The 14,049-nt window shown below is 46.0% G+C and overlaps 1 protein-coding gene across 1 annotated transcript in view; it reads right to left on the bottom strand.

The window, feature by feature from the left end:
* Positions 1 to 12,958, bottom strand: part of LOC119444220 (glucose dehydrogenase [FAD, quinone]-like) — a 102,278-nt gene extending 89,320 nt beyond the window's left edge. The window contains exons 1-2 of the mRNA XM_049664497.1: positions 12,835 to 12,958; positions 10,047 to 10,271 (exon numbers count right to left, since the gene is read on the bottom strand). Of these exons, the coding sequence (XP_049520454.1) occupies positions 10,047 to 10,271; positions 12,835 to 12,958 (349 nt within the window). The remainder of the gene's footprint in view (positions 1 to 10,046; positions 10,272 to 12,834) is intronic.
* Positions 12,959 to 14,049: the final 1,091 nt, after the last annotated feature.

Below are 14,049 nucleotides of genomic sequence, written 5' to 3'. Positions count from 1 at the left end.
GTTTATTGGCGCACAAACAACCACCGGAAAGTAACAATTTTGGCAACAACATATAGTGTGCCCACCTCACACCACTCCGCGAGACCACTGCCGATGTGGTATGTTCACGCTTAACCGGTTTCCTGCATCACCTGAGGACTTGGCATTTCAGTCTAATATGAACCAATGCAAACATCAGTTAAATAACGCCTTTTGGTGAACCCTTTTCAGCACATTTCCCAATAGGTTGCGAGAATCTTCGATGCAATATTTTCTCGTATTTAGTGGCAGAGGCTAAATTTGTTATTCGTTCAAACACGACTTCATTCCAGTGCCCAATACGGGGGTCACACGGCGTACTTTTGATCACGATCGAGCCCGATCTGGATCGAATTTCTCGGTCGCATTGGCTTCTTTGCTCAATCTGCGGAAGGGATCCAATCGCGGACAAACATTCAGGCTCGATCGCGATCAGAACTGGCCGTGTGACGCCGGTATCAGACAAATCGAAGCATTCTGCTAGAGAACTAGTCGGTAAATACACTTCGCAACAATCTGTAAAAATCGTGTCCTATGGAAGATGTATGCTGCCCATGTATCCGCCAAAACATTGTCTGCGCGTTCGCATGCGCCCGTCGCGGCCCTGCACGTAAAGGTAATTTCGAAATCTAGCACTTGGGCTGTATCAGTTCGCCGCAGGTAGCGCGTTGCTCGGGCACCACGCTTCGGCTGACATTTAGTTATAAGCACCCTGCGCTGCACTACATTCAATAAATTTTGCATGATTGGCTGTTGATTTGCGTTGGAAGCGTATGAAGTAACCACCGCCTGTCTACGAACCCCTGACACGCGTCGGCGGGCCGCCGACGCCTGGTTCTAAGCATTGCCCGACAGCTACGTACGCGCCGGCTTTCCCTAAATGAGGTAACCCTCAACCGCGAAGCGTAATGGTGATCAGATTCAATCGACGACTGCAGTCACATGTGCCCAGCATTAGCAATGAAAAAAACGGCTGATTAGCACGCCAGGTCTCGACGAAGCATACGCGGCTGCCGCCGCTACCAACGACGAAACCCCACATCCATTGTCTGGGCTTTCTATTACCATTACACTTCACACTGAGCGCTCACGCGAGCACGTGCAATAAGTCACAAGTCAAGCGGCACAAGACAAGCGCAGCGGAAGAAAACAATCGAAATAATGCCCGGCGAAGATCACATAACCAAAGTGCGGCCAGCCTGCTCTCGCAACGCTCACAGTCCAAAATGGCGGCATAGCATGTTCTGACGCTAAACGTCGCCCGTGTCGGGCAATGGCGCTACTCAAACGTCGGTTTGTGAAAAGGTCTATACATGTTTCAAATTTGTGTCTTTGTGTGACATTAAAATTTGGCAGGAAAGATTTTTTTTCCACATAGTTCCACCGTTTAGTGCGTAACGAAGTCATTATTGAAAAAAAAAACGGTAAGAGTGACTGCGTCCTTGGACTTTATCAACCTGCACCTTAAGCGCACTGGGTTACATGACCGTTTCAGACTTCGCCAAAGCATTTTTACCGAAAAACTGTGGGGTGTCTTTTAGGTCATAGAGAATTTTGAAAGGCTATCTGTGGCAGATAGCGTAATCGTAATCCTTGAGATGGATTGCTGGAAGTGGTGGGCATTATTCACACAGGATATTGAGATGCATAATCGACTGATTAACAAGACTTCGCTAATTATCTTTGTTATTTAATTATTTTACGGCAAGTATTGTCAGCTACTAATTGTAATCGGGGTGTTTATAAGGCATTTCAACTTAAAACGAATTATAACGAACGCGCGGGTTTAGAAATATGCGCCGTGACTCGTGGTGTACGCAAAAGTGGACTGTTGTTCCACGTACTTTTCTAGCAAACTGCCGTTTTATGCATTGGAGCACAAGAATAACTGGAACGCCCATTTATTTTGACGAACACTGTGGGAATGAATATCGCACAACTGGGGCGCTATAAGGTAAAATGATTCCAAACTGTTTTGATTCCAAACTCCTGACGTCAAATTTACGTAACCACCGACGCACGCATGGGGTGGTGACCCGCAGCGTTGTCTGAACAACCCAATCAAACACTGTCCTCGTTTATAGGAGGACACCTTTGTTTCAAAACCAATAAAAATGTATACACTCAGCAGTTTTTCTTGTCTAGTTGGCTGACAAGAGGCGAGGAGCACGCTCTAGTGGATAGGGTTTCGATGGGGCTGAGCCAGCACAGTGAAAATAGATAATCGCATGAAGAGGGTGGTGCCGGCTTCTCCGATTGGTCCGCTTCGCCTTACTTAGCTTGCGGTGGCTGGTCGAAAATCGCGGCGGCGTGCAACGGAAGGATAAGAACGCCGGTAAAACGGATCCTCAGGAGGAAGAGTTGGCAGAGCGATGTCGTATGCATGCCGAAAGGGCTCGATAACGTTTTACTGCCACGCAAAAAGTTTTATCATACGCAAATAAATACATGCTCACCGGCAGGTGCGAGTATCGAGGACCTGAGTGATCGGCGGGCAGCCATCTTCTATTCCTTTCGGAACGTCGCAGTCTGTGGCTATTCAGAAAAATTTTCAGTTTTGTTCGGCATATTAATGCATTTTTTTCGCGTACACGTCACTTTGACGTGGTGAGTTATTGTGGTTTTGTGACGGCGCGTGACATACAGGCGAAGTTGGCGTAGCCAGAAAACATTGGACCAATAGCAGAGGGCTAATGGTGAAAAGGCGTCGAATCAGGAATGATTATTTTTCTTTTGTGCGGTTTAATCATGTATAATTAGTGTGTACACGTTATATCAGATGGGGAGCTATCGCGGTTTTCGTGACGTAGCGTGACAGACAGGCGAAGTTGGGAGTGGCCCGAAAATGTTTCGACCAATCGTGGAGGCTGATTGCAGAAATTGAATCAAAACAGTTTGGAATCATTTTACGTTATAGCGCCCCTGGTGTCATCCTGAAAATTATTTTCGATTGGGTACCCAAGGCGGGTTCACGGGCTGTTATCGCCATGAAGTAAATATTTGAAAATGTAATTGCTGAAATTGTGTTCACCAGTATATTATACGTTTTGATTCTCGATTTCTAGTGAAGGTAATGTCCGCCGCTCTGTGTAATCCACCTCTAGGATTAGAATTAATAAGCTATCTGCCACAGTCGATCTTTAATATTCAGTATGGCCTAAACAAGGGAGAACACCCGGTGTATCCCTGATAACTCCTCAAAGCAACGCTCGACTCCGATTTCAGGACTGTATTTAAAACTGCTTTTTTGCGCTTAGTATGATGCAGAGTGAAATTATTCGCCTAGACTGTCTGCATATTCTTTGGAGTATTATTCCAACCTGCTATGCAGAAGAGTATGCCAAGAGATACTGCATTTGTCTTCTTCTAAACCGCCTCTTTATTAAACGTCATTGGCTCTTTTATACGAAATAGGCAGGCACATCTTCATTCAGCCGCTGTCCTTTGCCGTCATCTCGATGGTTCCCTTTCCCCTCCAAGGTGCTTATTTTCATCCTTGTATACGAAGGGAAAAAATGACAAAATATTATGTCACACGCGGAAGCTGGTGTGAGAATTACATGTTTCCTCTACGTCGTCAACGTTGGTTGATGATGGTGATTGTTATCTTTCTCACAGCTGGGGGCTACTTAACCATGGTCATTGTCTTTTCCTATGCCAGCCACGTCACTTTCAACTCCGTTCGTCATTGTCACCAGCCTTTTCATGTCGCTGCAGGGCTTCAGTTACCAAATACGCCACTGTTGTCGATGTTTGGCACGTGGAGGAAGAACTTTGACGGCTTGAAGCTGAACGCTTGCGCATACCGCTCGCATAAACCAGGGACGCACCATAACCTTGATTCAGCAAAGCAAACGTTTGCAGCCATGTGCTACAAAAAAAATGGATATAGATTAGTCAGCGTAAAGCCTTCGCGACTTTAGAAAAATTCATCCTAATGTAGATGTTGAATTCAGTTATCTAGGAACCAAGTTGTCCATATAAAAGACCTGCTTGTTCAGCTTGTCAGGGCATGTTTACCGTGTCAGAGATCCAAATAATAAAAGCTCGAGACATCGAAACATTGCATGAACAAATTATTTCTATTTGTACCTGCGAGCTGGATCAAATTTCATGAAAAGGAAAGTGGGATGATCTTCCTCATAGCTTCGTGTCAGTTCTGGATGAGGGTCCATTTTTCTAATGCCGAACCTTCCTTATTCATCTTGATTTAGGCAGCGCTTATTTCCTTGCCTAAATGTCATACTCCAGTTGCGCACAAAATTTCTGGAGTAAAGTACAAGGCTCTACTAATGGCATCTTAATGGTCATGTTAGAGCGTTGCGCTACAAAGGTCGTGTAAAACAGTTACTAAGCGTTACAGTTTGCAGAAACGTGTCCCTCTGATGATAAGGGAAGCAGGATCATCACTTCCTTACCCGATTACAGTCGTAATACAGCTTTAAAGTCGTTTTTCACCACTTTTGTAGCACGGCCAGAGCGCTCTGAAACGACCACTCGAAGATGCCATAAGATTCCAAAATGAGCTCGGATATTAGCTGATGCATGTGGAAAGATCTACCCCACGCAGCCCGTAGAAATGTCTTGCGATTCACACTGAAGCAGATCGACAGTTATAGATGCGGTGGTACATGACGGCAACGATGGCAGTAGATAAGAAACAGCTAGATGTGATGTATTCTGCACATCAAGACCTGCTGACTCAGCTTCTTCGCTTATCTGGCATTAACGGCATCTGGGGTGCGATCGGAGATCTTTGTTCGAAACCCGTTCTAGGCCGCGATTTTGTAGCGATGTCTTATGACTTATTATATACTAGTCTTATCATCCACCGCTCACGGCCGGCTGATCCCGTTGATAACGCGAGCGGACCGTCGCTCTGACCATTGACAAAGCGCGATAAGCGCGAAGAGGTATTATTACCCAAAAAGGCATCACTACAAAATACCAGCCCTGTTCAGTTGCTGCGACGTCACGAAGTGGCAACATGTTTAACAACGGGAGGGAGAGAGCAGCCAATTGGCTAGCGGTGAACCATTCCGTAGCCGCAGCCGCCGTATGGATCCAATCCAATCTACGAGACCTGCCATGCGAAGCCGGTCTCGATCGTAGCGAGCACATGACCGCTCGAACTTCCACATCTCTCGTCGATCACGTTCTGCTCCTAGCAGACGATGTGCTCGTAATAAAAATGATTGACAGGAGCGTGTTGTTATTTTGACGTCACCGAAAAGGGCGAACTTCCCGGACGTTTGTCGTCCGGGGAGTTCACCACTTGCCGATTGGCTGCTCTCTCCCTCCCGTTGTCAGAAATTTTGCATAATGCCACTTTGTGACGTTGCAACAACTGGACAGAGTGTGAAACGAGCAAAGATCTCCGATCGCGCCCCTGTTTTCCGCTGGTTTTTCACGCTCGTCGAAGGCTTCTTGCGGCATGAGGTCTTCGCAGCGGTGGCCTCTCGACTTGGCGCCCTCGAAGTGCGAAATGCGCTCCTTCCCGGCATGTAGTGCCGTCGCCCTATTGCAAAACCCAGTGCCCAGGGCGATTCCGGATCATGGGTTCAGTGTCGCACGCTGGATGCTAGAGCTCTGGACTGGTGCGGCATATATTACTGGAAGGCGTTGGGTGCGGGTGCAAAAGTAGCCCCAACGCGAGAAGAACGCGATGCCTGACTAACGGGACATATGTATTTAAATACAGAAAGCAACAGAAAGCAGTTCAAGGCAATAAGAAAACGAATAATGAAAACAATTCTACCACCAGGATTCAATTATCACACTCACAAATCTCAAGCCATGTACTCTACCGTGCACTACACCACGCCGAAACATGGTAAATGGTGAATAATTTACCATGTCAACATACAGGTGCAATTTCAGTGCTTACGTGCCTTGTACAGACATGGTAGAAGCGCTTTCATCCCGCGACGAAAACGAACGCGTTTATCAAAAAGAAAAATTTGTCCGTATTCAATAGTTTGTCGTCAAGTGCCACACCACTCATTTTTTTTCACGATTGGTATATTAACTTCGAAAGATGTCCTAAGTGAACCGCCGACCTGGGACGCTACGCGAGCGATTTTGATAGTCGTTTGTTGTTCTTCGCGCAAGGCAAAGGCAACATTTTCTTAGTGCAACAGTGCGTTTCAATGAACGCATCTGTAGTCACAGTCATATCTCCGTCAGAGAAGCATCGGTTAGTGCGGCTGGCAGCATTCGGCGACCGCACCTATACGTATGCTCATAACGCGTCACATCAGCGCTCATCGTAGATGCGAAAGCTGAACTATAGAGTTATTTTTCCTCTTCAGACTTGTTCATTCTTGAGCCCAGACGTGGCCGAAAGCGTGTTGACGGACTCACCGTATACGCTAGGCCTAACCGTCGGTGGAACGGAACGACCTCAGCGCGGGCACCTGGCGAATGCTAAAATATGTGCATTTGAGCCTCAGTATATTCTTACTATTATTTTTCACTACACAAGGGAAAGTGTAAGCGCACGAATTGCTCATCTTTGTTGTCGGTGCGATAATATCACTCAGCGACAGGCTTCCTGCGGGGTCCGTTGGAGTTCGTCCAAACGACTGCTTGGTTTGTTTACTTCGTGCTCACTCCACAACACTGCGACTCCTCGCAGACAAATGGCTGCGTCATCGCTTATAAGCAAATATAAAACCATTACATGAACACATCACGGACACTGACATAAAAAGTGCGATGAACGTGCAAAAATTGTAAACGTGCAATTCTGCTGAGCAATGCGCCCTAGTTGACGCAAATTTAAAAAAAAGGCGGACTGGCAAAAAACGAGGCGTCATCTGCCTTTTGCGTATTATCCTTCAAGAACACAGCTATCCGGACAGTCAAGCGGGAAATGCAAAAAAATTAATAAATAAGTGATCTTCAATGTCCCATATGCATGCACAAAGAGAACAGTTCACGCAATTTTATGCCAAGCTGCGGCACGAAAGAGACAATTATGACCTCAAAATATAGCGTTATTTAGAACAGAAGACTAGTACCTTCCGATAAAATTGTATACACATTTAATATTCAACAGCGCCTATACTCCTTGCTACTTTGGTATTCAAGAATTTGGAGACTTTCCCGCACAGTCTTCACGGCCGTCACACACATATCTAGACAAAGCCGATTTGGTTCGGGCTGTTTCAGTTCTTTACATCCCCTCGCTTACCTGTGACAACTTGCGCTACAAAGCCACAATTTTTGAAACACAATATTTTTGTTCTCTTCACTTTTCTGTTAGCTTGTTTTCATGTGATTTCAAAAAAAAAAGAACAATGTGCTTATTGTTTGTCCATAATTTTACAGAAAAAAATCGTTAGATAGTTTATGCCTCTAACTTTTTACTCCCTCCAAGGCTGCAACATTGGGATGCTGTCGTAACAGACACCACATGTGCAGATAATCAGGCTACATCAAACATATTAGACGTGACCACCCACTGACAAAACTTCTGGCACCAAGACCCCCGTCACTATGCCACACATCCGAACATCCATTCTACGAGTTTATATAGTCATGCCCTGAGCGGTATGACTCGTCCTAATTGCAGCTGTATTATATTCCAAGTGCAAGACCCATTGGCTGACGCACGCCAGATCTATCGGGCTATTATTGTGGCTGGTGAAGCTGCGCACAATTGTTATTGAGGATAGTAAAGAGACGAAGAAATCTCATTTCGCTCATAGTATTGATGAGACATTTTTCACTTAACCGTATTCTGTTGAAATTGAGAAAAAATATACCTTGCATCACCCACAAAAAAAACTAATTTTCGAAAAGAAAATCAGCTATCTTTCTTTTATTGGAAGAGATTTCCTGGTGTAAAAATTAAAAAATTCCTTCTTTCGTTGTCGTTTCCCACTTTTTTTTTCACATTGCAGAGGATGGTCGCGAAAAAATAAGAATGGGTTTTAACACCACATGCTATGAAAAAGAAAAAGAGGAAGAAAGATTGACAGCGGAAGCGAAAGTTGTTTTGAAGAAACAACAACAACAAAGGTCGATGTCCAGCTGATACAAACTTTTTGCCGGTACTTCGGCCCATCTGTCTTCTCCGCTATGAGCTTAGACTTTGTTGTCGGCCGCCGTAAACTAGGATCTGCTTTTTCACATGACTTGGAATCTGTGAGTGGTCTTTTGGCCGCATATGGTTTTACCAAGACATGCCAAAGGTGCGGTTATAACGTGAGAGATTAATGGCTTATACCCGTGCCACACGGGCAAAGGAAAATGCACTTTGAGCGAGTGCACTTCAGCGCGCTGAGTGTCACTTTGGCGGTGCGCTGCTACACGAGAAAGAAAAGTGTTCTTTCAACCTGATGGCCATGGCGACCGGGAGTCAGACGGGAAAGCATATATTTAATAATGTAAAAATGTGTGCACGAAATTGTTTATTATTGTTAGAAACAACATTTACAATCCACCTTTATAAGCGCCGGCAACGACGGCAACTTGACGAGCATCAGTCAAAACGACTCCATCCGCCAAGCAACTGCGCCGTCATTACCCGGCGTGGTCGTGAACAGCCCGAGAGCGAGAGAAGTTTTTTTGCTGTTCTTGTTGTTGTTTCTTTGCGGTGTGGCACACTTTATTATCTAGTAACGTTAGCAATTTAAAACAATGTTATTAAAAATTACTCCCCACTCTTCTTCCATTATCACTTTAGGTATCTTCTAAGCATTGCTAAGTAGGCTCCAAACTTCGCCGCTGCGAAGTGAGTTCGCCGAACACACTCGCCGGCGAGTGCACTCTGCAGTGAGTGTCACTAAGCGCGTTCCCGTGTGGTAGCCTGCGAATGACTCAAGCCGCGAAGTGCACTCGCTCAAAGTGCACTTTACTTTGCCCGTGTGGCACGGGTATTAAACAAAAGGCACTGGGAAACTGAAAACGGTAATACGTAGCCAGACAAGGCGTGATATCCGCAGCAGTAGCGAAGAAACCGTGGCGTCATTGTCGCGAGACGGATACATTGTAGCAGTGTTGCACACGTTCCTCCAAAACAGGAAGGAAAGCTCGTTCCTCGTTCCTTCGCAATCTTGGAACAAGTTCCCATTACAAGTTCCTTTAATGAGAAAGGAACGCGGTCCAGTTACACTTCGAACATTGGAACGTGTCGTTACATTAACGTTGCATTTGATCTTTTTTAATTAAAATAGCATCATCAACATCATCATCATCAGAGGGGGGAGGCCTTCGTCCACCGCAGGACGAAGGCTTCCCCCCTCCAACGTTCTAGTTGTCATTAAGAGAAAAAAATGGAGCTGGGCAGGCCATGTAATGCGTAAGTTGGATAGCCGGTTGACCATTAGAGTTAGAGAATCGATACCAAGGGAAGGGAAGCGCCGTTGAAGACGGCAGAAAACTAGGTGGGGGGACGATGTTAGGAAATTTGCAGGCGCAAGTTGGAATCAGCTTGCGCAAGACAGGCGTAATTAAAATTGAGTGCCGGATAATCCTGAGCCGAAATAAAGGGAGCAATTTAGAACTCCGATTGAATAAGTATATTATACGAATTTGAGCATTGCCAGCAGTATATAATCTCGAGATAAAAGGAATCGAAAAAAGCGCTCCTAGACAAACTTTTTTCAGTGAGCACCCGATATGCTTCAAACATGTCTAACTGGAACTTTGGTGCCCAACTATTACAAGTGCAACACATTCCACTTCGGTCTTCAAATGCGTAGTCAGGATACTTAAGATGTTCTAATGGAAAGTTACTCACATGTACCAATATAACTAAATTTCTGGCACGAGAAACTGTATCGAAAGGAACAATACATAGGCGTTTAATAAATTCAGATTCAGTATTGCAGTATGAGTGGAGAAATAATGTCCAGAATAGATATTCGCAACTTAGTAAAGTCCCGTGTTTGAACTTAGCAAGAGTTGCATCTTTATGTTGGTGTCCGATAGAGGAACCCGTTTTTTCGCCAGCACTTCGTTGGGAATGTTGCACCCTCAAACAGTAATTGAGGGTACTGCCGTGTTGTACTTTAGGAAACGTTGGTTCAGTCCCTGGAAGTTCTTAACCTGTGGCAGTGGGTAGTCAGCAGGCACCAGCAGGTACCGCGACAGCTCGTCCTGTGCCTTGGCTGGAAGGGTTTGGTTCTCGAACGAGAAGAATTCTTCGGGCGTGGACGAGGTGGGAACATCTTCGCTGGCTGGTTTGGTCACCACAGCCAGCTCTGTCTTTATGTTGATGGTCGCCTCGCCTCGCAGAGAACTGCCTGGGATCCATGATAGCTTAAATCTTGGGATTAAGCAACTGGCGACAACGAGCTCGCGCTTTCTTTTGCGAGAAACACTCACGAAAAAAATGCACCATCATCACGTGACAGGCAAGTGGTAGTTCTTTGCGCCTCACGTGGTCGCCCGTCCGCCCTGCATGATGTACTGCGTACGTGCATGCGTCTGTTCTGTGCCGTGGACCATTTACAGAATGAACGCCGTTCCCTCTGCCGTTCCTTCGTAAACCTAACGAGTTACCGTTACAGTTCCACCGACCCTTAACGGAATGGCGGCGTTCCTCTGTTCTTCCCAAAAGAAACTAATTCCAGGAACACCTTTCCTTGGAAAGCTGTTCCGTACAGCACTGCATTGTAGCGCGAGTCTGTTTTTGATGGCTAATACTTCGACATATCTGTGTGACAGTGCGACGAAGCACCCCGACTTGCATGTCGCCGATGTTCTCGAAGCAGTCAGCCAGTAAAAACGGAGTTGCAAACCTTCAATGACAATGAGAAAGAGCTGTTCTCTGTGAGAGGCCGATCAATTCTATTATAATATATCAGCAAAATTTGTTGCTCGGCGAGTGACTTGAAGACTGAATGACGCCTATAAGCATGGCAAGGAAGCTATAATTTAGGAAGCAGTAAGTAGGAAGGACCAGAGCGGGCGCTGTCTTTTTAGCACACGCTCAGTCCCTTTCTAGTCCCACCTGCTCAGATCTTTGGTACCTCGTTGCGCTAATGGGAATCTCTTAGTCCAACATTATGTTCCATTTTCGGATACGCCGGAAACATTTAGTTCCCGTGCTTTGGTAAACGTGGCTTTTGTCAAAAAACTTCTTATTTCTGGGATTTTACGCGCCAAAACCAGTTCCGATTATGAGGGACGCCGTAGTGGAGGGCTCCGGATTAATTTCGACCACCTGGGGTTCTTTGACGTGCACTACAACGCAAGCACACGGGCGTTTTTGCATTTCGCCTCCATCGAAATGCGGCCGCCGCGGCCGGGATTCGATCCCGCGATCTCGTGCTCAGCAGCGCCTTAGTTGACTGAGCCACCGCGACGGGTTGTCAAAAAAAAAACAGTGCTTCTGATAATTAAATTAAGTTGCGCCTGGCATTATGCAATGATAAAACTAAAGTCACTGATTCAAATTAACGTATTTGCCACTGGTGGCAGCTGTTGCAGAACTCTATGAAAAAATCTTCATTACAAAAACCAAATGCTTGGTTTAAATTAAAGCTCTACATCACATTGCTTCTTCTTCCTTCTCAAATGCTGCAATCATTTTCGCTTATCGTCCTCTTTCGACTGAAGGATATTGCATATCTCACCGTTCTGTATCAAGGCTACGAAATACCAAGCCTTTTGATAAACGTGATCTTCACGCTGGGTAGGCCAGCCTCATCTGACTGGTTCATACAAACAGTCAAGATCATTCTACTTTGGCGCTTTCTCGCAGCTTAGACGACCTTTTTTCCTTGAAGATGCGGAAATACAAATCAACTTTTTATGATGCGCTTAATTTGCAATTATAGCACATTGAGAAATGGCACACTGCTTCGGACACCGGCCACTATTGCATATGCCATGCTCCATTCGTTATGAAAACATCACAAAGCAAGATGCACATTATTTTCAAACGACATGCGGTAGTTATCAACAAGCATCTTGTGCTACCAATTTGCAGCTGAAGTTATCATGATTCGGTATTTAAAATATTGGTACTGTAGATATACCAGTTTCTATAAACAGTATGGCTAATAATTAACACAGCCGAGCATCGCGCGACTTTTTCAGGTGAAGTGCCAGGGGCTACTTCTGGTGTTTTAGACACGTGTTTCCTTTTTTTTAATTAACAAATAAACACGAAGAGTTCGGGTGGAAAAAGTGAGCAAGTGCCGCCGCCAAAAGAAGCCCCAAAAGTGCGACGAAGCTACCGCAGTTTCCGACACAATTGAGCCGTTGCTTGCTCACTGTTAAACGTGGCCATAGTGTTCACTCTTGCTAGTTCTTACAAAGCCGAAAGGCAGAATATACTATAGCAGAATATACTATTTTACAACTTACACTATTTTGGAACCAATAGTGCGAATTTACCATGGCTGAAAGTTTGCTTTACATAGCGGCAATAATTTGTCCTTTCAAGGTATTTGTCATGATTTCAAAGATTGCTAGTGCCACAGGCAAGATTGTGCCATCGACAATCAAGTTTATCATGGCGTCTGTATACCAAAAGCACAGCTCCTAATCCCAGATACGGGATAGCCTTTCGCAAATTTCATAAACTTTTTGTTTTTACTGCTTACCCGGTGCTGACATGCCGATAGGTGCAGAAAAGTGCTAACTTTGGTAAGTACGACTTATCATTGACAGCCTGACGAAATAAATGCAATCACAAACTACTCTAATTCTTTGAGATATCTCACATAACTGGAATAACAAGTTTCCGTTGAACGTCCATCTATTTGCAACAACGTAGTGTTGAATGCATTTTCTTCACCACTGCAGCCGTAGACGCATTTTCCCTACACTGTGCAGAATGTTTAATGTGACACTTGCCGATGATGTAGTCGTACTCCTTTCTCAGCTGCTTCAGAGGTGTGTCCAGGTGTTCGGGTGATTGCTTGGGGTTCATGTAGGCGAACATCATCGTCACTGCCAGGAGGTCCGCCTTCGACACCATGGCTGCCGCTGAGCACCGCACCAGGCGTCACACAATCTCGCCGCAGTGATCAAGCCTACAGCAAGCGACGTCTTGCTAGCCACAACCAGCACTCAAAAGCCCACGAGGTTCGTGTGCGTGCGACTCTCGCAGAAAGTGAACGGTGCGCACACTTTTGATGTCGCGCAAAAGATATTCCGGGCAATGTGAGCGAGGTGCGCGACCGCATTCATTCCGGGTGCTAACTCCCTCGCTCACATTATAAACGCGGAGGCCGTTTCGTCCTCTCCCACGTGACGCCTTGCACAGACCGTTATGACGAAAGAAGGAAGAGGGCTTAGGGTTCGCGATAGGAGAGAAAGTAGGCCGACATGCCACAGCCGCCGGCGACTTCATGGTCAAGGATAAGCACACGCTCTATGGACACGAGACCTGCCGGCCGACGTGAAGGTCTCCTGTACCTCCAAGGGCGTCGCCTCCCAACCGGATCGGAGCACGCTATGTGCCGACAGCCTGCTTCTGTGGACATAAAGAATCGTTCCGGCCTCGGTGCACTCAAGCTCTCGCGCCTGAGCAGAATCACTTAGAAGTGCGGCGCTCTATTCAGGACCGTAGCGACACCGTATCGCAGACAATAGGGGAGACGTGCATGCCTTTCTCGATGCTTGGAAAGTGAACCTCGGCTCGCTTCCTCTAGCCTTTCAAGCTCCCTCACTTTGCCTGCCTTGGTGAAGACTTTCTCTTGCTGCAGGGCGCGAGAACCTGTGACCTCTCGTTCTCGGCCTAATTGGGGCATATTATGTCTCGCCGAGTCAAATCATCTTGCAGACAGTAACCATTCTTCGCACTGTACAATAGTCGGTGGTCTCGCCGGAAACTACTGCGCGAGCCTCATTTGCTCCTCAGTATCACGTGCAAGCATACGCTTGTTTCCTATGCAAAGGCAACGTGCTCCAACTAGCTACACAGACTGGCTGCTTTTCTTCGTTGTTTATTACAGGAATAGAGCAATGTGCGCGAATTGCAAGCAATGCCGTATAAGCAAACGCTGCAGCTGTACTGGTGTCAAAGAAAAAACGTTTGCAAGGCTGGAACAATACAATAACTTTCAA

This window comes from Dermacentor silvarum, chromosome 3 (genome assembly GCF_013339745.2).
Source record: "Dermacentor silvarum isolate Dsil-2018 chromosome 3, BIME_Dsil_1.4, whole genome shotgun sequence".
In the NCBI taxonomy this organism is placed as follows: domain Eukaryota; kingdom Metazoa; phylum Arthropoda; class Arachnida; order Ixodida; family Ixodidae; genus Dermacentor; species Dermacentor silvarum.
The sequence above is the reverse complement of the archived record's forward strand: the minus strand, read 5'-3'. Positions and strand labels throughout refer to the sequence as shown.